This window comes from Crinia signifera, chromosome 4, assembly GCF_055691185.1.
Source record: "Crinia signifera chromosome 4, ASM5569118v1, whole genome shotgun sequence".
Taxonomy (NCBI): domain Eukaryota; kingdom Metazoa; phylum Chordata; class Amphibia; order Anura; family Myobatrachidae; genus Crinia; species Crinia signifera.
Genome location: NC_139220.1, coordinates 3,970,728 through 3,998,508, shown reverse-complemented (window position 1 = coordinate 3,998,508; position 27,781 = coordinate 3,970,728). Strand labels below are relative to the sequence as shown.

General features: G+C 51.9%; 1 protein-coding gene across 1 annotated transcript in view; it reads right to left on the bottom strand.

Moving 5' to 3' along the window:
* LOC146072198 (ATP-binding cassette sub-family C member 9-like) overlaps positions 1–27,781 on the bottom strand; it is a 58,767-nt gene that overhangs the window by 30,085 nt on the left and 901 nt on the right. The window contains exons 2-5 of the mRNA XM_083179526.1: positions 18,990–19,110; positions 10,266–10,396; positions 9,145–9,223; positions 7,595–7,703 (exon numbers count right to left, since the gene is read on the bottom strand). Of these exons, the coding sequence (XP_083035652.1) occupies positions 7,595–7,703; positions 9,145–9,223; positions 10,266–10,396; positions 18,990–19,110 (440 nt within the window). The remainder of the gene's footprint in view (positions 1–7,594; positions 7,704–9,144; positions 9,224–10,265; positions 10,397–18,989; positions 19,111–27,781) is intronic.

Sequence of the window (27,781 nt, the reverse complement as noted above, 5' to 3'; positions counted from 1 at the left end):
TGTTACTGTGGTGTCAGCCTGTACATGAGGAGGTGTTACTGTGTTGTCAGCCTGTACATGATGAGGCATTACTGTGGTGTCAGCCTGTACCTGAGGACGAGGTGTTGCTGTGGTGTCAGCCTGTACATGTGGAGGAGGCTTTACTGTGGTGTCAGCCTGTACATGAGGAGGAGGCGTAACTGTGGTGTCAGCCTGTACATGAGAAGGAGGTGTTACTTGGTCTCAGCCTGTACAGGAGGAGAAGGCATTACTGTGGTGTCAGTCTGTACATAAGGAGGAGGTGTTACTGTGGTGTAAGCCTATACATGAGACAGAGGCATTACGGTGGTGTCAGCCTGTACATGAGGAGGTGTTACTGTGGCGTCAGCAAGGGGAGTAGCTTTTACTGTGATGTCAGCCTGTACATGAGGAGGTGTTACTGTGGCGTCAGCCTGTACGTGAGACAGAGGCATTACGGTGGTGTCAGCCTGTATATGAGGAGGAGGTGTTACTGTGGTTTCCGCCTGTACATGAGGAGGCCTTACTGTAGTGTCAGCCTGTACATGAGGAGGTGTTACTGTGGTGTCAGCCTGTACATGAGAAGGAGGTGTTACTTTGTCTCATCCTGTACACGAGGAGGTGTTACTGTGGTGTCAGCCTGTACATGGGGAGGAGGTGTTACTGTGATGTCAGCCTGTACATGAGTAGGAGTTACTGTGGCGTCAGCCTGTACATGAGACAGAGGTGTTACGGTGGTGTCAGCCTGTATATGGGGAGGAGGTTTTACTGTAGTGTCAGCCTGTACATGAGGAGGTGTTACTTGGTCTCAGCCTGTACATGAGGCGGTGTTACTGTGGTGTAAGCCTGTACATGGGGAGTAGGTGTTACTGTGGCGTCAGCCTGTACATGAGACAGAGGTGTTACGGTGGTGTCAGCCTGTATATGGGGAGGAGGTTTTACTGTAGTGTCAGCCTGTACATGAGGAGGTGTTACTTGGTCTCAGCCTGTACATGAGTCGGTGTTACTGTGGTGTAAGCCTGTACATGGGGAGGAGGTGTTACTGTGGTGTCAGCCTGTACATGAGGAGGAGGTGTTACTGTGTTGTCAGCTTGTACAGGAGGAGGCATTACTGTGGTGTCAGCCTGTACATGAGGACAAGGTGTTGCTGTAGTGTCAGCCTGTACATGAGGCCGAGGTGTTGCTGTGGTGTCAGCTTGTACATGTGGAGGAGGCGTTACTGTGTTGTCAGCCTGTACATGAAAAGGAGGTATTACTGTGGTGTCAGCCTGTTCATGAGATGGAGGTGTTACTTGGTCTCAGCCTGTACATGTGGAGGAGGCGTTACTGTGGTGTCAGCCTGTACATGAGGAGGAGGCATTACTGTAGTGTCAGCCTGTACATGAGGAGGTGTTACTGTGGTGTCAGCCTGTACATGAGGAGGTGTTACTTTGTCTCAGCTTGTACATGAGGAGAAAGCATTACTGTGGTGTCAGCCTGTACATGAGGAGGTGTTACTGTGGCGTCAGCCTGTACATGAGACAGAGGTGTTACGGTAGTGTCAGCCAGTACAAGGGGAGGAGCTGTTACTGTGATGTCAGCGTGTACATGAGGAGGTGTTACTGTGGCGTCAGCCTGTACATGAGACAGATGTGTTACGGTGGTGTCAGCCTGTATATGGGGAGGAGGTGTTACTGTAGTGTCAGCCTGTACATGAGGAGGTGTTACTGTGGTGTCAGCCTGTACATGGGAAGGGGTTACTGTGGTGTCAGTCTGTACATGAGGAGGTGTTACTGTAGTGTCAGCCTGTACATGAGGAGGTGTTACTGTGGTGTCAGCCTGTACATGAGGAGGTGTTACTTTGTCTCAGCTTGTACATGAGGAGAAAGCATTACTGTGGTGTCAGCCTGTACATGAGGTGTTACTGTGGCATCAGCCTGTACATGAGACAGAGGTGTTACGGTAGTGTCAGCCAGTACAAGGGGAGGAGCTGTTACTGTGATGTCAGCGTGTACATGAGGAGGTGTTACTGTGGCGTCAGCCTGTACATGAGACAGAGGTGTTACGGTGGTGTCAGCCTGTATATGGGGAGGAGGTGTTACTGTAGTGTCAGCCTGTACATGAGGAGGTGTTACTGTGGTGTCAGCCTGTACATGAGAAGGGGTTACTGTGGTGTCAGTCTGTACATGAGGAGGTGTTACTGTAGTGTCAGCCTGTACATGAGGAGGTGTTACTGTAGTGTCAGCCTGTACATGAGGAGGTGTTACTGTGGTGTCAGCCTGTACACAGGGAGGAGGTGTTACTGTAGTGTAAGCCTGTACACAGGGAGGAGGTGTGCTGTCAGCCTGTACATAAGGAGGTGTTACTGTGGTGTCAGCCTGTACATGAGGAGAAGGAGGAGGCATTACTGTGGTGTCAGCCTGTACACAGGGAGGAGGTGTGCTGTCAGACTGTAGATGAGGAGATTTTACTGTGGTGTCATCCTGTACATGAGGAGGAGGCGTTACTGTGGTGTCAGCCTGTACATGATTTGGAGGTGTTACTGTGGCATCAGCCTGTACTTGAGGAGGAGGTGTTACTGTGGTGTCAGCCTCTACATGAGGAGGTGTTACTGTGGTGTCAGCCTGCACATAAGGAGGAGGTGTTACTGTGGCGCCAGCCTGTACATGAGACAGAGGTGTTATGGTAGTGTCAGCCTGTACAAGGGGAGGAGCTGTTAATGTGATGTCAGCCTGTACATGAGGAGGTGTTACTGTGGCGTCAGCCTGTACATGAGACAGAGGTGTTACGGTGGTGTCAGCCTGTATATGGGGAGGAGGTGTTACTGTAGTGTCAGCCTGTACATGAGGAGGTGTTAATGTGGTGTCAGCCTGTACATGAGGAGGGGTTACTGTGGTGTCAGCCTGTACATGGGGAGGAGTCATTACTGTGGTGTCAGCCTGTACATGAGGAGGTGTTACTTTAGTGTAGGACTGTACATGAGGACGTGTTACTGTGGTGTCAGCCTGTACATGAGGTGTTACTGTGGTGTCAGCCTGTACATAAGACAGAGGAGTTATGGTAGTGTCAGCCTGTACAAGGGGAGGAGCTGTTACTGTGATGTCAGCCTGTACATGAGGAGGTGTTACTGTGGCGTCAGCCTGTACATGAGCAGAGGTGTTACGGTGGTGTCAGCATGTATATGGGGAGGAGGTGTTACTGTAGTGTCAGCCTGTACACGAGGAGGTGTTAATGTGGTGTCAGCCTGTACATGAGGAGGGGTTACTGTGGTGTCAGCATGTGCATGGGGAGGAGTCATTACTGTGGTGTCAGTCTGTACATGAGGAGGAGGCGTTACTGTGGTGTCAGCCTGTACATGAGGATAAGGCATTACTGTGGTGTCAGCCTATACATGAGGAGGTGTTACTGTGGTGTCAGCCTGTACATGAGGAGGTGTTACTGTAGTGTCAGCCTTTACATGAGGAGGAGGCGTTACTGTGGTGTCAGCCTGTACATGTGGAGGAGGTGTTACTGTGGTGTCAGCCTGTACATGAGGAGGAGGCGTTACTGTGGTGTCAGCCTGTACATGGGGAGGAGGCATTACTGTGGTGTCAGCCTGTATATAGGGAGGAGGCATTACTGTGGTGTCAGCCTGTACATGGGGAGGAGGCATTACTGTGGTGTCAGCCTGTACATGAGGAGGTGTTACTGTGGTTTCAGTCTGTACATGAGGAGGGGTTACTGTGGTGTCAGCCTGTACTGTGTTACTGTGGTGTCAGCCTGTACATGAGGAGGAGTTACTGTGGTGTCAGCCTATACATGAAGAGGAGGCGTTACTGTGGTGTCAGCCTGTACATAAGGAGGACGCGTTACTGTGGTGTCAGCCTGTACATGAGGAGGAGGCGTTACTGTGGTGTCAGCCTGTACATGAGAAGGAGGCGTTACTGTGGTGTCAGCCTGCACATGAGGAGGAGGTGTTACTGTGGTGTCAGCCTGTACATGGGGAGGAGGTGTTACTGGGGTGTCAGCCTGTACATGAGGAGGCGTTACTGTGGTGTCAGCCTGTACATGAGGAGGAGGTGTTACTGTGGCATCAGCCTGTACTTGAGGAGGAGGTGTTACTGTGGTGTCAGCCTGTACATGAGGAGGTGTTACTGTGGTGTCAGCCTGCACATAAGGAGGAGGTGTTACTGTGGCGCCAGCCTGTACATGAGACAGAGGTGTTATGGTAGTGTCAGCCTGTACAAGGGGAGGAGCTGTTAATGTGATGTCAGCCTGTACATGAGGAGGTGTTACTGTGGCGTCAGCCTGTACATGAGACAGAGGTGTTACGGTGGTGTCAGCCTGTATATGGGGAGGAGGTGTTACTGTAGTGTCAGCCTGTACATGAGGAGGTGTTAATGTGGTGTCAGCCTGTACATGAGGAGGTGTTACTGTGGTGTCAGCCTGTACATGGGGAGGAGTCATTACTGTGGTGTCAGCCTGTACATGAGGAGGTGTTACTGTGGTGTCAGCCTGTACATGAGGAGGTGTTACTGTGGTGTCAGCCTGTACATAAGACAGAGGAGTTATGGTAGTGTCAGCCTGTACAAGGGGAGGAGCTGTTACTGTGATGTCAGCCTGTACATGAGGAGGTGTTACTGTGGCGTCAGCCTGTACATGAGCAGAGGTGTTACGGTGGTGTCAGCATGTATATGGGGAGGAGGTGTTACTGTAGTGTCAGCCTGTACACGAGGAGGTGTTAATGTGGTGTCAGCCTGTACATGAGGAGGGGTTACTGTGGTGTCAGCATGTACATGGGGAGGAGTCATTACTGTGGTGTCAGCCTGCACATGAGGAGGAGGCGTTACTGTGGTGTCAGCCTGTACATGAGGATAAGGCAGTACTGTGGTGTCAGCCTATACATGAGGAGGTGTTACTGTGGTGTCAGCCTGTACATGAGGAGGTGTTACTGTAGTGTCAGCCTTTACATGAGGAGGAGGCGTTACTGTGGTGTCAGCCTGTACATGTGGAGGAGGTGTTACTGTGGTGTCAGCCTGTACATGAGGAGGAGGCGTTACTGTGGTGTCAGCCTGTACATGGGGAGGAGGCATTACTGTGGTGTCAGCCTGTATATAGGGAGGAGGCGTTACTGTGGTGTCAGCCTGTACATGGGGAGGAGGCATTACTGTGGTGTCAGCCTGTACATGAGGAGGTGTTACTGTGGTTTCAGTCTGTACATGAGGAGGGGTTACTGTGGTGTCAGCCTGTACTGTGTTACTGTGGTGTAAGCCAATATATGAGACAGAGGTGTTACTGTGGTGTCAGCCTGTACATGAGGAGGAGTTACTGTGGTGTCAGCCTATACATGAAGAGGAGGCGTTACTGTGGTGTCAGCCTGTACATAAGGAGGACGCGTTACTGTGGTGTCAGCCTGTACATGAGGCGGAGGCGTTACTGTGGTGTCAGCCTGTACATGAGGAGGAGGCGTTACTGTGGTGTCAGCCTGCACATGAGGAGGAGGTGTTACTGTGGTGTCAGCCTGTACATGGGGAGGAGGTGTTACTGTGGTGTCAGCCTGTACATGAGGAGGCGTTACTGTGGTGTCAGCCTGTACATGAGGAGGAGGTGTTACTGTGGTGTCAGCCTGTACATGGGGAGGAGGTGTTGCTGTGGGGATGCAGTTGATTTGCCGGCGGTCGGGATCCCGGCGGTTGGAATCCCGACACTGGAATCCCGACCGCCGAAATCCCGAAACTTTCTCCCTCCGTGGGTGTCCACGACACCCATAGAGGGAGAATAAAATAGCGTGCCGAGCGTAGCGAGGCACCGGGCCCGCTGCATGGCGAGCGCAGCGAGCCCGCAAGGGGGGGCAATCCATGTCCCCCCCTTGTCGGGATTTCGGCGGTCGGGATTCCAGTGTCGGGATTCCGACCGCCGGGATCCCGACCGCCGGGAAATCGTATCGGATCCGTTGCTGTGGTGTCAGCCTGTACATGAGGAGGCGTTACTGTGGTGTCAGCCTGCACATGAGGAGGAGGTGTTACTGTGGTGTCAGCCTGTACATGGGGAGGAGGTGTTACTGTGGTGTCAGCCTGTACATGAGGAGGAGGTGTTACTGTGGTCTCAGCCTGTACATGAGGAGGCGTTACTGTGGTGTCAGCCTGTACATGAGGAGGCATTACTGTGGTGTCAGCCTGTACATGAGGAGGAGGTGTTACTGTGGTGTCAGCCTGTACATGAGGAGGCGTTACTGTGGTGTCAGCCTGCACATGAGGAGGAGGTGTTACTGTGGTGTCAGCCTGTACATGAGGAGGAGGTGTTACTGTGGTGTCAGCCTGTACATGAGGAGGCGTTACTGTGGTGTCAGCCTGCACATGAGGAGGAGGCGTTACTGTGGTGTAGCCTGCACATGGGGAGGAGGTGTTACTGTGGTGTCAGCCTGTACATGAGGAGGCGTTACTGTGGTGTCAGCCTGTACATGAGGAGGAGGCGTTACTGTGGTGTCAGCCTGTACATGAGGAGGAGGTGTTACTGTGGTCTCAGCCTGTACATGAGGAGGCGTTACTGCGGTGTCAGCCTGCACATGGGGAGGAGGTGTTACTGTGGTGTCAGCCTGTACATGAGGAGGCGTTACTGCGGTGTCAGCCTGTACATGAGGAGGAGGCGTTACTGTGGTGTCAGCCTGTACATGAGGAGGAGGCGTTACTGTGGTGTAGCCTGCACATGAGGAGGAGGTGTTACTGTGGTGTCAGCCTGTACATGGGGAGGAGGTGTTACTGTGGTGTCAGCCTGTACATGAGGAGGCGTTACTGTGGTGTCAGCCTGTACATGAGGAGGAGGCGTTACTGTGGTGTAGCCTGCACATGAGGAGGAGGTGTTACTGTGGTGTCAGCCTGTACATGGGGAGGAGGTGTTACTGTGGTGTCAGCCTGTACATGAGGAGGCGTTACTGTGGTGTCAGCCTGTACATGGGGAGGAGGTGTTACTGTGGTGTCAGCCTGTACATGAGGAGGCGTTACTGTGGTGTCAGCCTGCACATGAGGAGGAGGTGTTACTGTGGTGTCAGCCTGTACATGAGGAGGTGTTACTGTGGTGTCAGCCTGTACATGAGGAGGAGGCGTTACTGTGGTGTCAGCCTGTACATGAGGAGGAGGCGTTACTGTGGTGTCAGCCTGTACATGAGGAGGAGGCGTTACTGTGGTGTCAGCCTGTACATGAGGAGGAGGTGTTACTGTGGTCTCAGCCTGTACATGAGGAGGTGTTACTGTGGTGTCAGCCTGTACATGAGGAGGCGTTACTGTGGTGTCAGCCTGTACATGAGACAGAGGTGTTACGGTGGTGTCAGCCTGCACATGAGGAGGAGGTGTTACTGTGGTGTCAGCCTGTACATGAGGAGGTGTTACTGTGGTGTCAGCCTGTACATGAGGAGGAGGCGTTACTGTGGTGTCAGCCTGTACATGAGGAGGAGGCGTTACTGTGGTGTCAGCCTGTACATGAGGAGGAGGCGTTACTGTGGTGTCAGCCTGTACATGGGGAGGAGGTGTTACTGTAGTGTCAGCCTGTACATGAGGAGGTGTTACTGTGGTGTCAGCCTGTACATGAGGAGGCATTACTGTGGTGTCAGCCTGTACATGAGGAGGAGGCGTTACTGTGTTACCTTATGGATCCGCTGAATAATATGGGATCTTGGAGAATGATTGACAGTCGGGAACGCAGCGTGTGAAGAGGAATCTTGGAGATGTCTATACCGTCAATGACGATTTTACCTGCACAAGAAACGCAGATAGAGTAGTTACCGTACATGTAGGTGCCGACACGATGGGTGTATGTAGACAGCCCTTCTTGGGGTCAAATCATTAATTTATTTGCTATGGGCAACCAATCAGATACTATTTATTATCTTCTAGAAGGTGCTAAAGTAGGTTCTGATTGGTCGCCCATAGCAACATCCCATGTGAAGCAGAATTCCCGACTTATTCTGGAAGATTCGTCCGAACGGTGGTCGCGCGCACGTAGACATGCGAAGTGACGCCCATACCCTATGGGAACGGGCATGTTTACAACGGAACCCAAAAGGGAGTGGACTCAAATTGCCCGCATACTTTCGTGCTCCTAGGCCCATAGCCGCGCGTGCTCCTAGGCCCATAGCCGTGCGTGCTCCTAGACGGCTCCTAGGCCCATAGCCGCGCGTGCGCGCTCCTAGGCCCATAGCCGCGCGTGCCCGCTCCTAGGCCCATAGCCGCGCGTGGCGCTCCTAGGCCCATAGCCGCGCGTGCGCGCTCCTAGGCCCATAGCCGCGCGTGTGCGCTCCTAGGCCCATAGCCGCGCGTGCTCCTAGGCCCATAGCCGCGCGTGCTCCTAGGCCCATAGCCGCGCGTGCTCCTAGGCCCATAGCCGCGCGTGCTCCTAGGCCCATAGCCGCGCGTGCTCCTAGGCCCAAAACCGTGCGTGCTCCTAGACGGCTCCTAGACACATAGCCGCGCGTGCTCCTAGGCACATAGCCGCGCGCGCTCCTAGTCACAAAGCCGCGCGCGCTCCTAGTCACATAGCCGCGCGCGCTCCTAGTCACATAGCCGCGCGCGCTCCTAGTCACATAGCCGCGCGCGCTCCTAGGCCCATAGCCGCGCGCGCTCCTAGGCCCATAGCCGCGCGCTCCTAGGCACATAGCCGCGCGTGCGAACATCCTCTATGTTTGATTTCATCCACAACTCCATACACACGCAGCCAACACATTGTGAGCACTATAGTAAGGCAGTATAGTTGCATGCAGGTGCATGTATTTAGTTATCGTGCGTGCTGATTGGTGTTTTGAACATTGGTCCTCTGAGTTGCAGTCTTGCGAGACCTAAGAGTCACTTTTTTCTTGTGAATGTTTCTCAGCCCGAGCACTGCGAGTGTACACACAGTGCAGCAAAGCCGCCACCCAGCACTTGTGGTCAACTCCCCCTGTATACGCCCAGGTCTTCGCCCATTTTTGCCCTCTTGCGAAGCCACGCCCAGAGAAACACCCACATCACGCCTTCATTTTGGTGCTCATTCACAAGCGTATTTCTTTGCACAAGGGTGCGAGCGTGCACAGACTATGAAAGCTGCACATGCGCACTGCGACAGTTGCACCTGCGTAATGAGCTAAATCCCGCCTTCTGTGCAAATTAACATGTGAACCAGAATAACCTCCTATAGGAGAGAGATCATTATCCGACCCACCATCTAATATATCCACCATTCGGAAGAAGGCCAGGGATAGGGAGGATTTCCCGCTGCCGGTGCGTCCACAGATGCCGACCTAGTAACAGATGTCAACACGTTAGAAGCATTATTCCATTATCAATAATCATAGACAAATCTATTATCTGCCCCCCCGGAATAACATTATACATACAGCTCGTGGTGTAGGAGGATCTGTGTAACATACTGTATTATTATTATTACACGTTATTTATAAGGCGCCGTACATAGGGCACACATTAGTACAATACAGGGGACACAGAACATTATACATACAACTCGTGGTGTAGGAGGATCTGTGTAACATACTGTATGTATTATTATTACACGTTATTTATAAGGCGCCGTACATAGGGCACACATTAGTACAATACAGGGGACACAGAACATTATACATACAGCTCGTGGTGTAGGAGGATCTGTGTAACAATACTGTATTATTATTATTACATGTTATTTATAAGGCGCCGTACATAGGGCACACATTAGTACAATACAGGGGACACAGAACATTATACATACAACTCGTGGTGTAGGAGGATCTGTGTAACATACTGTATGTATTATTATTACACGTTATTTATAAGGCGCCGTACATAGGGCACACATTAGTACAATACAGGGGACACAGAACATTATACATACAGCTCGTGGTGTAGGAGGATCTGTGTAACAATACTGTATTATTATTATTACATGTTATTTATAAGGCGCCGTACATAGGGCACACATTAGTACAATACAGGGGACACAGAACATTATACATACAACTCGTGGTGTAGGAGGATCTGTGTAACATACTGTATGTATTATTATTACACGTTATTTATAAGGCGCCGTACATAGGGCACACATTAGTACAATACAGGGGACAGAGAACATTACAGCGACTGAGGGGCCCATATACAATGGGATATTACCACCCAGGATCCCATTGTCATATGCGATCCTATTGGAGGGATTCATGTCCACATGGAGCCCGTCCCTGTAATGTGCGCAGCCGGGTGCCGGGGGGCCAGCGCATGTGCGGTTTGTGCGAGGGCTGGGGGTGTACGAGAGGCGAGCCATCTGTATTATCACATGTATACAGTGGATCCTACCTTCTGGCCCGGCTTAATGTACGCCTTGACGTGCTTCAGAACCGGTTTGAGGTTGGCCTCATATCGGACGCACAGGTCACTTATCTTAATCTCTCCATCCTTTGGCCAGTCGTCTGGTACCTGTTGTGCATCTGCAATAATGACCACAAGTTTATTGTTTTATAACATTTCTGAGATTCATATTTAATTACCCGCTATGTGCTGCTGTCACGCTATGTACTGATGTGTCGCTATGTACTGATGTGTCGCTATGTACTGATGTGTCGCTATGTACTGATGTGTCGCTATGTACTGATGTGTCGCTATGTGCTGCTGTCACGCTATGTACTGATGTGTCGCTATGTACTGATGTGTCGCTATGTACTGATGTGTCGCTATGTACTGATGTGTCGCTATGTACTGATGTGTCGCTATGTACTGATGTGTCGCTATGTGCTGATGTGTCGCTATGCGCTGATGTGTCGCTATGTGCTGCTGTCACGCTATGTATTGATGTGTCGCTATGTGCTGCTGTTACGCTATGTACTGATGTGTCGCTATGTGCTGCTGTTACACTATGTGCCGCTGTCACGCTATGTACTGATGTGTCGCTATGTGCCACTGTTACACTATGTGCCGCTGTCACGCTATGTACTGATGTGTCACTATGTGCTGCTGTTACACTATGTGCCGCTGTCACGATATGTACTGATGTTTCGCTATGTGCTGCTGTTACACTATGTGCTGCTGTCACGCTATGTACTGATGTGTCGCTATGTGCTGCTGTCACGCTATGTACTGATGTGTCGCTATGTGCTGCTGTCACGCTATGTACTGATGTGTCGCTATGTACTGATGTGTCGCTATGTACTGATGTGTCGCTATGCGCTGCTGTTACACTATGTGCCGCTGTCACGCTATGTACTGATGTGTTGCTATGTTCTGCTGTTACACTATGTGCCGCTGTCACGCTATGTACTGATGTGTCGCTATGTGCTGCTGTTACACTATGTGCTGCTGTCACGCTATGTACTGATGTGTCGCTATGTGTTGCTGTTACACTATGTGCTGCTGTCATGCTAGGTGCTGCTGTCACGCTATGTACTGATGTCACGCTATGTACTGATGTGTCGCTATGTGCTCCTGTCACGCTATGTACTGATGTGTCGCTATGTGCCACTGTTACACTATGTGCCGCTGTCACGCTATGTACTGATGTGTCACTATGTGCTGCTGTTACACTATGTGCCGCTGTCACGATATGTACTGATGTTTCGCTATGTGCTGCTGTTACACTATGTGCTGCTGTCACGCTATGTACTGATGTGTCGCTATGTGCTGCTGTCACGCTATGTACTGATGTGTCGCTATGTACTGATGTGTCGCTATGTACTGATGTGTCGCTATGTGCTGCTGTCACGCTATGTACTGATGTGTCGCTATGTGCTGCTGTCACGCTATGTACTGATGTGTCGCTATGTACTGATGTGTCGCTATGTACTGATGTGTCGCTATGCGCTGCTGTTACGCTATGTACTGATGTGTCGCTATGTGCTGCTGTTACACTATGTGCCGTTGTCACGCTATGTACTGATGTGTCGCTATGTGCTGCTGTTACACTATGTGCCGCTGTCACGCTATGTACTGATGTTTCACTATGTGCTGCTGTTACACTATGTGCTGCTGTCACGCTATGTACTGATGTGTCGCTATGTGCTGCTGTCACGCTATGTACTGATGTGTCGCTATGTGTTGCTGTTACACTATGTGCCGCTGTCACGCTATGTACTGATGTGTTGCTATGTTCTGCTGTTACACTATGTGCCGCTGTCACGCTATGTACTGATGTGTCGCTATGTGCTGCTGTTACACTATGTGCTGCTGTCACGCTATGTACTGATGTGTCGCTATGTGTTGCTGTTACACTATGTGCTGCTGTCATGCTAGGTGCTGCTGTCACGCTATGTACTGATGTCACGCTATGTACTGATGTGTCGCTATGTGCTCCTGTCACGCTATGTGCGGCTATCGCGCTATTTACTGATGTGTCGCTATGTGCTGCTGTTACACTATGTGCTGCTGTCACGCTATGTACTGATGTGTCGCTATGTGCTGCTGTTACACTATGTGCTGCTGTCACGCTATGTACTGATGTGTCGCTATGTGCTGCTGTTACACTATGTGCTGCTGTCACGCTATGTACTGATGTGTCGCTAGATGCTGCTGTCATGCTACTGTATGTACAGATGTGTCGCTATGTGCTGCTGTTACACTATGTGCTGCTGTCACGCTATGTACTGATGTCTCGCTATGTGCTGCTGTCACGCTATGTACTGATGTGTCGCTATGTGCTGCTGTCACGCTATGTACTGATGTGTCGCTATGTGCTGCTGTCATGCTACTGTATGTACAGATGTGTCGCTATGTGCTGCTGTTACACTATGTGCTGCTGTCATGCTAGGTGCTGCTGTCACGCTATGTACTGATGTCACGCTATGTACTGATGTGTCGCTATGTGCTCCTTTCACGCTATGTGCGGCTATCGCGCTATTTACTGATGTGTCGCTATGTGCTGCTGTTACACTATGTGCTGCTGTCACGCTATGTACTGATGTGTCGCTATGTGCTGCTGTTACACTATGTGCTGCTGTCACGCTATGTACTGATGTGTCGCTATGTGCTGCTGTTACACTATGTGCTGCTGTCACGCTATGTACTGATGTGTCGCTATGTGCTGCTGTCACGCTATGTACTGATGTGTAGCTATTTGCTGCTGTCACGCTATGTACTGATGTGTCGCTATGTGCTGCTGTCATGCTACTGTATGTACAGATGTGTAGCTATGTGCTGCTGTTACACTATGTGCTGCTGTCACGCTATGTACTGATGTGTCGCTATGTGCTGCTTTTACACTATGTGCTGTGTCGCTATGTGCTGCTGTCACGCTATGTACTGATGTGTCGCTATGTGCTGCTGTTACACTATGTGCTGCTGTCACGCTATGTACTGATGTGTAGCTATGTGCTGCTGTCACGCTATGTACTGATGTGTCGCTATGTGCTGCTGTCACGCTATGTACTGATGTGTCGCTATGTGCTGCTGTCATGCTACTGTATGTACAGATGTGTCGCTATGTGCTGCTGTTACACTATGTGCTGCTGTCACGCTATGTACTGATGTGTAGCTATTTGCTGCTGTCACGCTATGTACTGATGTGTCGCTATGTGCTGCTGTCATGCTACTGTATGTACAGATGTGTAGCTATGTGCTGCTGTTACACTATGTGCTGCTGTCATGCTACTGTATGTACAGATGTGTAGCTATGTGCTGCTGTTACACTATGTGCTGCTGTCACGCTATGTACTGATGTGTCGCTATGTGCTGCTTTTACACTATGTGCTGTGTCGCTATGTGCTGCTGTCACGCTATGTACTGATGTGTCGCTATGTGCTGCTGTTACACTATGTGCTGCTGTCACGCTATGTACTGATGTGTAGCTATGTGCTGCTGTCACGCTATGTACTGATGTGTCGCTATGTGCTGGTGTTACACTATGTGCTGCTGTCACGCTATGTACTGATGTGTAGCTATGTGCTGCTGTCACGCTATGTACTGATGTGTCGCTATGTGCTGCTGTCATGCTACTGTATGTACAGATGTGTCGCTATGTGCTGCTGTTACACTATGTGCTGCTGGCACGCTATGTACTGATGTGTCGCTATGTACTGATGTGTTCGCTATGTGCTGCTGTCACGCTATGTGCTGCTGTCATGCTAGGTGCTGCTGTCACGCTATGTACTGATGTGTCGCTATGTGCTGCTGTTACACTATGTGCTGCTGTCACGCTATGTACTGATGTGTCGCTATGTACTGATGTGTTCGCTATGTGCTGCTGTCACGCTATGTGCTGCTGTGTCGCTATGTGCTGCTGTCACGCTATGTACTGATGTGTCGCTATGTGCTGCTGTTACACTATGTGCTGCTGTCATGCTAGGTGCTGATGTGTCGCTATGTGCTGCTGTCACGCTAGGCGCTGCTGTCACATTATGCACTGATGTGTCACTATGTGCTGCTGTCACGCTATGTACTGATGTGTCGCTATGTGCTGCTGTCACGCTATGTACTGATGTGTCGCTATGTGCTGCTGTCACGCTATGTACTGATGTGTCGCTATGTGCTGCTGTTACACTATGTGCTGCTGTCATGCTAGGTGCTGATGTGTCGCTATGTGCTGCTGTCACGCTATGTACTGATGTGTCGCTTTGTGCTGCTGTAACACTATGTGCTGCTGTCATGCTATGTACTGATGTGTCGCTATGTGCTGCTGTCACGCTATGTACTGATGTGTCGCTATGTGCTGCTGTTACACTATGTGCTGCTGTCACGCTATGTACTGATGTGACGCTATGTGCTGCTGTCATGCTACTGTATGTACAGATGTGTTGCTATGTGCTGCTGTTACACTATGTGCTGCTGTTACGCTATGTACTGATGTGTCGCTATGTGCTGCTGTCATGCTATGTACTAATGTGTCGCTATGTGCTGCTGTTACACTATGTGCTGCTGTCATGCTAGGTGCTGATGTGTCGCTATGTGCTGCTGTCACACTATGCACCGATGTGTCACTATGTGCTGCTGTTACACTATGTGCTGCTGTCACGCTATGTACTGATGTGTCGCTATGTGCTGCTGTCACGCTATGTACTGATGTGTCGCTATGTGCTGCTGTAACACTATGTGCTGCTCTCACGCTATGTACTGATGTCTCGCTATGTGCTGCTGTCACGCTATGTACTGATGTGTCGCTATGTGCTGCTGTTACACTATGTGCTGCTGTCACGCTATGTACTGATGTGACGCTATGTGCTGCTGTCATGCTACTGTATGTACAGATGTGTCGCTATGTGCTGCTGTTACACTATGTGCTGCTGTTACGCTATGTACTGATGTGTCGCTATGTGCTGCTGTCACGCTATGTACTAATGTGTCGCTATGTGCTGCTGTTACACTATGTGCTGCTGTCATGCTAGGTGCTGATGTGTCGCTATGTGCTGCTGTCACACTATGCACCGATGTGTCACTATGTGCTGCTGTTACACTATGTGCTGCTGTCACGCTATGTACTGATGTGTCGCTATGTGCTGCTGTCACGCTATGTACTGATGTGTCGCTATGTGCTGCTGTAACACTATGTGCTGCTCTCACGCTATGTACTGATGTGTCGCTATGTGCTGCTGTTACGCTATGTACTGATGTGTCGCTATGTGCTGCTGTTACACTATGTGCTGCTGTCACGCTATGTACTGATGTGACGCTATGTGCTGCTGTCATGCTACTGTATGTACAGATGTGTCGCTATGTGCTGCTGTTACACTATGTGCTGCTGTTACGCTATGTACTGATGTGTCGCTATGTGCTGCTGTCACGCTATGTACTAATGTGTCGCTATGTGCTGCTGTTACACTATGTGCTGCTGTCATGCTAGGTGCTGATGTGTCGCTATGTGCTGCTGTCACACTATGCACCGATGTGTCACTATGTGCTGCTGTTACACTATGTGCTGCTGTCACGCTATGTACTGATGTGTCGCTATGTGCTGCTGTTACGCTATGTACTGATGTGTCGCTATGTGCTGCTGTCACGCTATGTACTGATGTATCGCTATGTGCTGCTGTCACGCTATGTACTGATGTGTCACCATGTGCTGCTGTCACACTATGTGCTGCTGTCACGCTATGTACTGATGTGTCGCTATGTGCTGCTGTTACACTATGTGCTGCTGTCACCCTATGTACTGATGTGTCGCTATGTGCTGCTGTCACGCTATGTACTGATGTGTCGCTATGTGCTGCTGTCACGCTATGTGCTGCTGTCACGCTATGTACTGATGTGTCGCTATGTGCTGCTGTCACGCTATGTACTGATGTGTCGCTATGTGCTGCTGTTACACTATGTGCAGCTGTCACGCTATGTACTGATGTGTCGCTATGTGCTGCTGTCACGCTATGTGCTGATGTGTCGCTATGTGCTGCTGTTACACTATGTGCTGCTGTCACGCTATGTACTGATGTGACGCTATGTGCTGCTGTCATGCTACTGTATGTACAGATGTGTCGCTATGTGCTGCTGTTACACTATGTGCTGCTGTTACGCTATGTACTGATGTGTCGCTATGTGCTGCTGTCACGCTATGTACTAATGTGTCGCTATGTGCTGCTGTTACACTATGTGCTGCTGTCATGCTAGGTGCTGATGTGTCGCTATGTGCTGCTGTCACGCTATGTACTGATGTGTCGCTATGTGCTGCTGTCACACTATGCACCGATGTGTCGCCATGTGCTGCTGTCACACTATGTGCTGCTGTCACGCTATGTACTGATGTGTCGCTATGTGCTGCTGTTACACTATGTGCTGCTGTCATGCTAGGTGCTGATGTGTCGCTATGTGCTGCTGTCACACTAGGTGCTGCTGTCACACTATGTACTGATGTGTCACTATGTGCTGCTGTCACGCTAGGTGCTGCTGTCACGCTATGTACTGTGTCGCTATGTGCTGCTGTTACACTATGTGCTGCTGTCACGCTATGTACTGATGTGTCGCTATGTGGTGCTGTCACGCTATGTACTGATGTGTCGCTATGTGCTGCTGTCACGCTATGTACTGATGTGTCGCCATGTGCTGCTGTCACACTATGTGCTGCTGTCACGCTATGTACTGATGTGTCGCTATGTGCTGCTGTTACACTATGTGCTGCTGTCATGCTAGGTGCTGATGTGTCGCTATGTGCTGCTGTCACACTAGGTGCTGCTGTCACACTATGTACTGATGTGTCACTATGTGCTGCTGTCACGCTAGGTGCTGCTGTCACGCTATGTACTGTGTCGCTATGTGCTGCTGTCACGCTATGTACTGATGTGTCACTATGTGCTGCTGACACGCTATGTACTGATGTGTCGCTATGTGCTGCTGTCACGCTATGTACTGATGTGTCGCTATGTGCTGCTGACACGCTATGTACTGATGTGTCGCTATGTGCTGCTGTCACGCTATGTGCCGCTGTCATGCTAGGTGCTGCTGTCACGCTATGTACTGATGTGTCGCTATGTGCTGCTGGCACGCTATGTACTGATGTGTCATGCTAGGTGCTGCTGTCACGCTATGTACTGATGTGTCGCTATGTGCTGCTGGCACGCTATGTACTGATGTGTCATGCTAGGTGCTGCTGTCACGCTATGTACTGATGTGTCGCTATGTGCTGCTGTCACGCTATGTACTGATGTGCCGCTATGTGCTGCTGTCACGCTATGTACTGATGTGTCATGCTAGGTGCTGCTGTCACGCTATGTACTGATGTGTCGCTATGTGCTGATGTGTCGCTATGTGCTGCTGTCACGCTATGTGCTGCTGTCATGCTAGGTGCTGCTGTCACGCTATGTACTGATGTGTCGCTATGTGCTGCTGTCGCGATATGTACTGATGTGTCGCTATGTGCTGCTGTCACGCTATGTACTGATGTGTCGCTATGTACTGATGTGTGCGCTATGTGCTGCTGTCGCGCTATGTACTGATGTGTCGCTGTGCTGCTGGCACGCTATGTACTGATGAGTCGCTATGTGCGGCTGTCACGCTATGTGCTGATGTGTCGCTATGTACTGATGTGTCGCTATGTACTGATGTGTCGCTATGTGCTGCTGTCACGCTATGTGCCGCTGTCATGCTAGGTGCTGCTGTCACGCTATGTGCCGCTGTCACGCTATGTGCTGATGTGTCGCTATGTGCAGCTGACACGCTATGTGCTGCTGTAACGAGTGTTAACCGGCCATATTACAATGGGTGATATCGGGACAATTTGCTGTATTGGAATGACAATTAGTCTACATCGTTTAGTGTGTCCACACAATTGCGCACTCCCAGGGTTCGCACACAACATGTTCTGGTCGGGAGTGGTGCTGGACAATCAGGCGACATTGTGTGCAGGTCTGTGCCGTGTGATGAAGGATAGAACGAGGTATTGGTCCTTATATCGTGTAGTGGGTACAACAAACTGGCATGGTCCGGGCTGTCGCCAATTTGGGCTGACCATCGGGATAACTCGCTGTTGCTCTAGTGCAGTGATGGGGAACCTTGGCCCTCCAGCTGTTGTTGAACTACACATCCCAGCATGCTCAGCAACAGTTTTGCTGTTTGGCGATCCTAAAATGGTTGCAGGGCATGCTGGGATGTGTAGTTCAATAACAGCTGGAGGGCCGAAGGTTCTCTGTCATGGCTATAGTGTGTACCTGCCCTTAATGGTATCGCAGCTCCCTGTACTTTCATATGGGGATCTAACGTACAGACATGACCCATGGGGGACCTGGCGCCAGGGCTGGCACCTCCTCTATGGGCCCCCTTCTGTGTCCTTGTGTTCTCACACTGAGACCCAGCTGCAAGCACAGGGGGCACCTATGGGTACAGGGGGCACCTGCGGGCACAGAGGGCAGACAGCCGTACGCTTCTTGCCTCGTCTGCCGATAATACTATATATACGTATTAATGGGACGTTCCGGATATGTCTAAGTATTAATGGATGTTATATGATACTTTCCCTTCGTAAACACAAATACTCTGAATTAATACTACGATAAACCACAGCCAGTATAGTGCAGCTAAAATACACAATTCCCACAACATAACAGACACTCTGATACCTCGATACCATTAATAGGTCTATAAATCCTATTATACAGATAGGAGAGCATACTGTACCCGTCGCCCCCTCGTAGCACTCCGATTCAATGGTCAGGAAACTGTTCACCTTCTTCACAGCCCCAATCTGCACCTCCAGGTCAGCAAGATTCCTCACCACCCAGTTCAGGTAATTAGTGACCTGCAGGAGGGGACGGAGAGGGGACGGACTGTCAGACCTGCGCACGGGTCACACACAGTGATACAGGGGGCTAGTTACTAAGCCGAGGAGAGAGATAAGTTACCCAGGTAATTAGTGACCTGCAGGAGGGGACGGAGAGGGGACGGACTGTCAGACCTGTGCACGGGTCACACACAGTGATACAGGGGGCTAGTTACTAAGCCGAGGAGAGAGATAAGTTACCCAGGTAATTAGTGACCTGCAGGAGGGGACGGAGCGGGGACGGACTGTCAGACCTGTGCACGGGTCACACACAGTGATACAGGGGGCTAGTTACTAAGCCGAGGAGAGAGATAAGTTACCCAGGTAATTAGTGACCTGCAGGAGGGGGACGGAGAGGGGACGGACTGTCAGACCTGTGCACGGGTCACACACAGTGATACAGGGGGCTAGTTACTAAGCTGAGGAGAGAGATGAGTTACCCAGGTAATTAGTGACCTGCAGGAGGGGACGGACTGTCAGACCTGTGCACGGGTCACACACAGTGATACAGGGGGCTAGTTACTAAGCCGAGGAGAGAGATACGTTACCCAGGTAATTAGTGACCTGCAGGAGGGGACGGAGAGGGGACGGACTGTCAGACCTGTGCACGGGTCACACACAGTGATACAGGGGGCTAGTTACTAAGCCGAGGAGAGAGATAAGTTACCCAGGTAATTAGTGACCTGCAGGAGGGGACGGAGAGGGGACGGACTGTCAGACCTGTGCACGGGTCACATACAGTGATACAGGGGGCTAGTTACTAAGCCGAGGAGAGAGATAAGTTACCCAGGTAATTAGTGACCTGCAGGAGGGGACGGAGAGGGGACGGACTGTCAGACCTGTGCACGGGTCACACACAGTGATACAGGGGGCTAGTTACTAAGCCGAGGAGAGAGATACGTTACCCAGGTAATTAGTGACCTGCAGGAGGGGACGGAGAGGGGACGGACTGTCAGACCTGTGCACGGGTCACACACAGTGATACAGGGGGCTAGTTACTAAGCTGAGGAAAGAGATAAGTTACCCAGGTAATTAGTGACCTGCAGGAGGGGACGGAGAGGGACGGACTGTCAGACCTGTGCACGGGTCACACACAGTGATACAGGGGGCTAGTTACTAAGCTGAGGAGAGAGATGAGTTACCCAGGTAATTAGTGACCTGCAGGAGGGGACGGAGAGGGACGGACTGTCAGACCTGTGCACGGGTCACACACAGTGATACAGGGGGCTAGTTACTAAGCCGAGGAGAGAGATAAGTTACCCAGGTAATTAGTGACCTGCAGGAGGGGACGGAGAGGGGACGGACTGTCAGACCTGTGCACGGGTCACACACAGTGATACAGGGGGCTAGTTACTAAGCCGAGGAGAGAGATAAGTTACCCAGGTAATTATGACCTGCAGGAGGGGACAGAGAGGGGACGGACTGTCAGACCTGTGCACGGGTCACACACAGTGATACAGGGGGCTAGTTACTAAGCCGAGGAGAGAGATAAGTTACCCAGGTAATTAGTGACCTGCAGGAGGGGACGGAGCGGGGACGGACTGTCAGACCTGTGCACGGGTCACACACAGTGATACAGGGGGCTAGTTACTAAGCTGAGGAGAGAGAGATAAGTTACCCAGGTAATTAGTGACCTGCAGGAGGGGACGGAGAGGGGACGGACTGTCAGACCTGTGCACGGGTCACACACAGTGATACAGGGGGCTAGTTACTAAGCCGAGGAGAGAGATAAGTTACCCAGGTAATTAGTGACCTGCAGGAGGGAACGGAGAGGGGACGGACTGTCAGACCTGTGCACGGGTCACACACAGTGATACAGGGGCTAGTTACTAAGCTGAGGAGAGAGATAGAAGTTACCCAGGTAATTAGTGACCTGCAGGAGGGGACGGAGAGGGGACGGACTGTCAGACCTGTGCACGGGTCACACACAGTGATACAGGGGGCTAGTTACTAAGCCGAGGAGAGAGATAAGTTACCCAGGTAATTAGTGACATGCAGGAGGGGACGGAGAGGGGACGGACTGTCAGACCTGTGCACGGGTCACATACAGGGATACAGGGGGCTAGTTACTAAGCCGAGGACTGAGATAAGTTACCCAGGTAATTAGTGACATGCAGGAGGGGACGGAGCGGGGACGGACTGTCAGACCTGTGCACGGGTCACACACAGTGATACAGGGGGCTAGTTACTAAGCTGAGGAGAGAGATGAGTTACCCAGGTAATTAGTGACCTGCAGGAGGGGGACGGAGAGGGGACGGACTGTCAGACCTGTGCACGGGTCACACACAGTGATACAGGGGCTAGTTACCTAAGCCGAGGAGGAGAGAGATAAGTTACCCAGGTAATTAGTGACCTGCAGGAGGGGACGGAGAGGGGACGGACTGTCAGACCTGTGCACGGGTCACACACAGTGATACAGGGGGCTAGTTACTAAGCCGAGGAGAGAGATAAGTTACCCAGGTAATTAGTGACCTGCAGGAGGGGACGGAGAGGGACGGACTGTCAGACCTGTGCACGGGTCACACACAGTGATACAGGGGGCTAGTTACTAAGCCGAGGAGAGAGATAAGTTACCCAGGTAATTAGTGACCTGCAGGAGGGGACGGAGAGGGGACGGACTGTCAGACCTGTGCACGGGTCACACACAGTGATACAGGGGGCTAGTTACTAAGCCGAGGAGAGAGATAAGTTACCCAGGTAATTAGTGACCTGCAGGAGGGGACAGAGAGGGGACGGACTGTCAGACCTGTGCACGGGTCACACACAGTGATACAGGGGGCTAGTTACTAAGCCGAGGAGAGAGATAAGTTACCCAGGTAATTAGTGACCTGCAGGAGGGGACGGAGAGGGGACAGACTGTCAGACCTGTGCACGGGTCACACACAGTGATACAGGGGGCTAGTTACTAAGCCGAGGAGAGAGATAAGTTACCCAGGTAATTAGTGACCTGCAGGAGGGGACGGAGAGGGGACGGACTGTCAGACCTGTGCACGGGTCACACACAGTGATACAGGGGGCTAGTTACTAAGCCGAGGAGAGAGATAAGTTACCCAGGTAATTAGTGACCTGCAGGAGGGGACAGAGAGGGGACGGACTGTCAGACCTGTGCACGGGTCACACACAGTGATACAGGGGGCTAGTTACTAAGCTGAGGAGAGAGATAAGTTACCCAGGTAATTAGTGACCTGCAGAAGGGGACGGAGAGGGGACGGACTGTCAGACCTGTGCACGAGTCACATACAGTAATACAGGGGGCTAGTTACTAAGCCGAGGAGAGAGATAAGTTACCCAGGTAATTAGTGACCTGCAGGAGGGGAGGGAGAGGGGACGGACTGTCAGACCTGTGCACGGGTCACACACAGTGATACAGGGGGCTAGTTACTAAGCTGAGGAGAGAGATAAGTTACCCAGGTAATTAGTGACCTGCAGGAGGGGACGGAGAGGGGACGGACTGTCAGACCTGTGCACGGGTCACATACAGTGATACAGGGGGCTAGTTACTAAGCCGAGGAGAGAGATAAGTTACCCAGGTAATTAGTGACCTGCAGGAGGGGACGGAGAGGGGACGGACTGTCAGACCTGTGCACGGGTCACACACAGTGATACAGGGGGCTAGTTACTAAGCCGAGGAGAGAGATAAGTTACCCAGGTAATTAGTGACCTGCAGGAGGGGACGGAGAGGGGATGGACTGTCAGACCTGTGCACGGGTCACATACAGTGATACAGGGGGCTAGTTACTAAGCCGAGGAGAGAGATAAGTTACCCAGGTAATTAGTGACCTGCAGGAGGGGACGGAGAGGGGACGGACTGTCAGACCTGTGCACGGGTCACACACAGTGATACAGGGGGCTAGTTACTAAGCCGAGGAGAGAGATAAGTTACCCAGGTAATTAGTGACCTGCAGGAGGGGACGGAGAGGGGACGGACTGTCAGACCTGTGCACGGGTCACACACAGTGATACAGGGGGCTAGTTACTAAGCCGAGGAGAGAGATAAGTTACCCAGGTAATTAGTGACCTGCAGGAGGGGACGGAGAGGGGACGGACTGTCAGACCTGTGCACGGGTCACATACAGTGATACAGGGGGCTAGTTACTAAGCCGAGGAGAGAGATAAGTTACCCAGGTAATTAGTGACCTGCAGGAGGGGACGGAGAGGGGACGGACTGTCAGACCTGTGCACGGGTCACACACAGTGATACAGGGGGCTAGTTACTAAGCCGAGGAGAGAGATAAGTTACCCAGGTAATTAGTGACCTGCAGGAGGGGACGGAGAGGGGACGGACTGTCAGACCTGTGCACGGGTCACACACAGTGATACAGGGGGCTAGTTACTAAGCCGAGGAGAGAGATAAGTTACCCAGGTAATTAGTGACCTGCAGGAGGGGACGGAGAGGGGACGGACTGTCAGACCTGTGCACGGGTCACACACAGTGATACAGGTGGCTAGTTACTAAGCCGAGGAGAGAGATAAGTTACCCAGGTAATTAGTGACCTGCAGGAGGGGATGGAGAGGGGACGGACTGTCAGACCTGTGCACGGGTCACACACAGTGATACAGGGGGCTAGTTACTAAGCCGAGGAGAGAGATAAGTTACCCAGGTAATTAGTGACCTGCAGGAGGGGACGGAGAGGGGACGGACTGTCAGACCTGTGCACGGGTCACATACAGTGATACAGGGGGCTAGTTACTAAGCCGAGGAGAGAGATAAGTTACCCAGGTAATTAGTGACCTGCAGGAGGGGACGGAGAGGGGACGGACTGTCAGACCTGTGCACGGGTCACATACAGTGATACAGGGGGCTAGTTACTAAGCCGAGGAGAGAGATAAGTTACCCAGGTAATTAGTGACCTGCAGGAGGGGATGGACGGAGAGGGGACGGACTGTCAGACCTGTGCACGGGTCGCACACAGTGATACAGCGGGCTAGTTACTAAGCCGAGGAGAGAGATAAGTTACCCAGGTAATTAGTGACCTGCAGGAGGGGACGGAGAGGGGACGGACTGTCAGACCTGTGCACGGGTCACACACAGTGATACAGGGGGCTAGTTACTAAGCCGAGGAGAGAGATAAGTTACCCAGGTAATTAGTGACCTGCAGGAGGGGACGGAGAGGGGACGGACTGTCAGACCTGTGCACGGGTCACATACAGTAATACAGGGGGCTAGTTACTAAGCCGAGGAGAGAGATAAGTTACCCAGGTAATTAGTGACCTGCAGGAGGGGACGGAGAGGGGACGGACTGTCAGACCTGTGCACGGGTCACACACAGTGATACAGGGGGCTAGTTACTAAGCCGAGGAGAGAGATAAGTTACCCAGGTAATTAGTGACCTGCAGGAGGGGACGGAGAGGGGACGGACTGTCAGACCTGTGCACGGGTCACACACAGTGATACAGAGGGCTAGTTACTAAGCCGAGGAGAGAGATAAGTTACCCAGGTAATTAGTGACCTGCAGGAGGGGACGGAGAGGGGACGGACTGTCAGACCTGTGCACGGGTCACACACAGTGATACAGGGGGCTAGTTACTAAGCCGAGGAGAGAGATAAGTTACCCAGGTAATTAGTGACCTGCAGGAGGGGACGGAGAGGGGACAGACTGTCAGACCTGTGCACGGGTCACATACAGTGATACAGGGGGCTAGTTACTAAGCCGAGGAGAGAGATAAGTTACCCAGGTAATTAGTGACCTGCAGGAGGGGACAGAGAGGGGACGGACTGTCAGACCTGTGCACGGGTCACATACTGTAATACAGGGGGCTAGTTACTAAGCCGAGGAGTGAGATAAGTTACCCAGGTAATTAGTGACCTGCAGGAGGGGACGGAGAGGGGACGGACTGTCAGACCTGTGCACGGGTCACACACAGTGATACAGGGGGCTAGTTACTAAGCCGAGGAGAGAGAGATAAGTTACCCAGGTAATTAGTGACCTGCAGGAGGGGACGGAGAGGGGACGGACTGTCAGACCTGTGCACGGGTCACATACAGTGATACAGGGGGCTAGTTACTAAGCTGAGGAGAGAGATAAGTTACCCAGGTAATTAGTGACCTGCAGGAGGGGACAGAGAGGGGACGGACTGTCAGACCTGTGCACGGGTCACACACAGTGATACAGGGGGCTAGTTACTAAGCCGAGGAGAGAGATAAGTTACCCAGGTAATTAGTGACCTGCAGGAGGGGACGGAGAGGGGACGGACTGTCAGACCTGTGCACGGGTCACATACTGTAATACAGGGGCTAGTTACTAAGCCGAGGAGTGAGATAAGTTACCCAGGTAATTAGTGACCTGCAGGAGGGGACGGAGAGGGGACGGACTGTCAGACCTGTGCACGGGTCACACACAGTGATACAGGGGGCTAGTTACTAAGCCGAGGAGAGAAGATAAGTTACCCAGGTAATTAGTGACCTGCAGGAGGGGACGGAGAGGGGACGGACTGTCAGACCTGTGCACGGGTGACATACAGTGATACAGGGGGCTAGTTACTAAGCCGAGGAGTGAGATAAGTTACCCAGGTAATTAGTGACCTGCAGGAGGGGACGGAGAGGGGACGGACTGTCAGACCTGTGCACGGGTCACACACAGTGATACAGGGGGCTAGTTACTAAGCCGAGGAGAGAGATGAGTTACCCAGGTAATTAGTGACCTGCAGGAGGGGACGGAGAGGGGACGGACTGTCAGACCTGTGCACGGGTCACATACAGTAATACAGGGGGCTAGTTACTAAGCCGAGGAGAGAGAGATAAGTTACCCAGGTAATTAGTGACCTGCAGGAGGGGACGGAGAGGGGACGGACTGTCAGACCTGTGCACGGGTCCACACACAGTGATACAGGGGGCTAGTTACTAAGCCGAGGAGAGAGATAAGTTACCCAGGTAATTAGTGACCTGCAGGAGGGGACGGAGAGGGGACGGACTGTCAGACCTGTGCACGGGTCACACACAGTGATACAGGGGGCTAGTTACTAAGCCGAGGAGAGAGATAAGTTACCCAGGTAATTAGTGACCTGCAGGAGGGGACGGAGAGGGGACGGACTGTCAGACCTGTGCACGGGTCACACACAGTGATACAGGGGGCTAGTTACTAAGCCGAGGAGAGAGATAAGTTACCCAGGTAATTAGTGACCTGCAGGAGGGGACGGAGAGGGGACGGACTGTCAGACCTGTGCACGGGTCACATACAGTGATACAGGGGGCTAGTTACTAAGCTGAGGAGAGAGATGAGTTACCCAGGTAATTAGTGACCTGCAGGAGGGGACGGAGAGGGACGGACTGTCAGACCTGTGCACGGGTCACACACAGTGATACAGGGGGCTAGTTACTAAGCTGAGGAGAGAGATGAGTTACCCAGGTAATTAGTGACCTGCAGGAGGGGACGGAGAGGGGACGGACTGTCAGACCTGTGCACGGGTCACACACAGTGATACAGGGGCTAGTTACTAAGCCGAGGGAGAGAGATAAGTTACCCAGGTAATTAGTGACCTGCAGGAGGGGACGGAGAGGGGACGGACTGTCAGACCTGTGCACGGGTAACACACAGTGATACAGGGGGCTAGTTACTAAGCCGAGGAGAGAGATAAGTTACCCAGGTAATTAGTGACCTGCAGGAGGGGACGGAGAGGGGATGGACTGTCAGACCTGTGCACGGGTCACACACAGTGATACAGGGGGCTAGTTACTAAGCCGAGGAGAGAGATAAGTTACCCAGGTAATTAGTGACCTGCAGGAGGGGACGGAGAGGGGACAGACTGTCAGACCTGTGCACGGGTCACACACAGTGATACAGGGGGCTAGTTACTAAGCCGAGGAGAGAGATAAGTTACCCAGGTAATTAGTGACCTGCAGGAGGGGACGGAGAGGGGACAGACTGTCAGACCTGTGCACGGGTCACACACAGTGATACAGGGGGCTAGTTACTAAGCCGAGGAGAGAGATGAGTTACCCAGGTAATTAGTGACCTGCAGGAGGGGACGGAGAGGGGACGGACTGTCAGACCTGTGCACGGGTCACATACAGTAATACAGGGGGCTAGTTACTAAGCCGAGGAGAGAGAGATAAGTTACCCAGGTAATTAGTGACCTGCAGGAGGGGACGGAGAGGGGACGGACTGTCAGACCTGTGCACGGGTCACATACTGTAATACAGGGGGCTAGTTACTAAGCCGGAGGATGAGATAAGTTACCCCAGGTAATTAGTGACCTGCAGGAGGGGACGGAGAGGGGACGGACTGTCAGACCTGTGCACGGGTCACACACAGTGATACAGGGGCTAGTTACTAAGCCGAGGAGAGAGAGATAAGTTACCCAGGTAATTAGTGACCTGCAGGAGGGACCGGAGAGGGGACGGACTGTCAGACCTGTGCACGGGTCACACACAGTGATACAGGGGGCTAGTTACTAAGCCGAGGAGAGAGATAAGTTACCCAGGTAATTAGTGACCTGCAGGAGGGGACGGAGAGGGGACGGACTGTCAGACCTGTGCACGGGTCACACACAGTGATACAGGGGGCTAGTTACTAAGCCGAGGAGAGAGATAAGTTACCCAGGTAATTAGTGACCTGCAGGAGGGGACGGAGAGGGACGGACTGTCAGACCTGTGCACGGGTCACACACAGTGATACAGGGGGCTAGTTACTAAGCCGAGGAGAGAGACTCT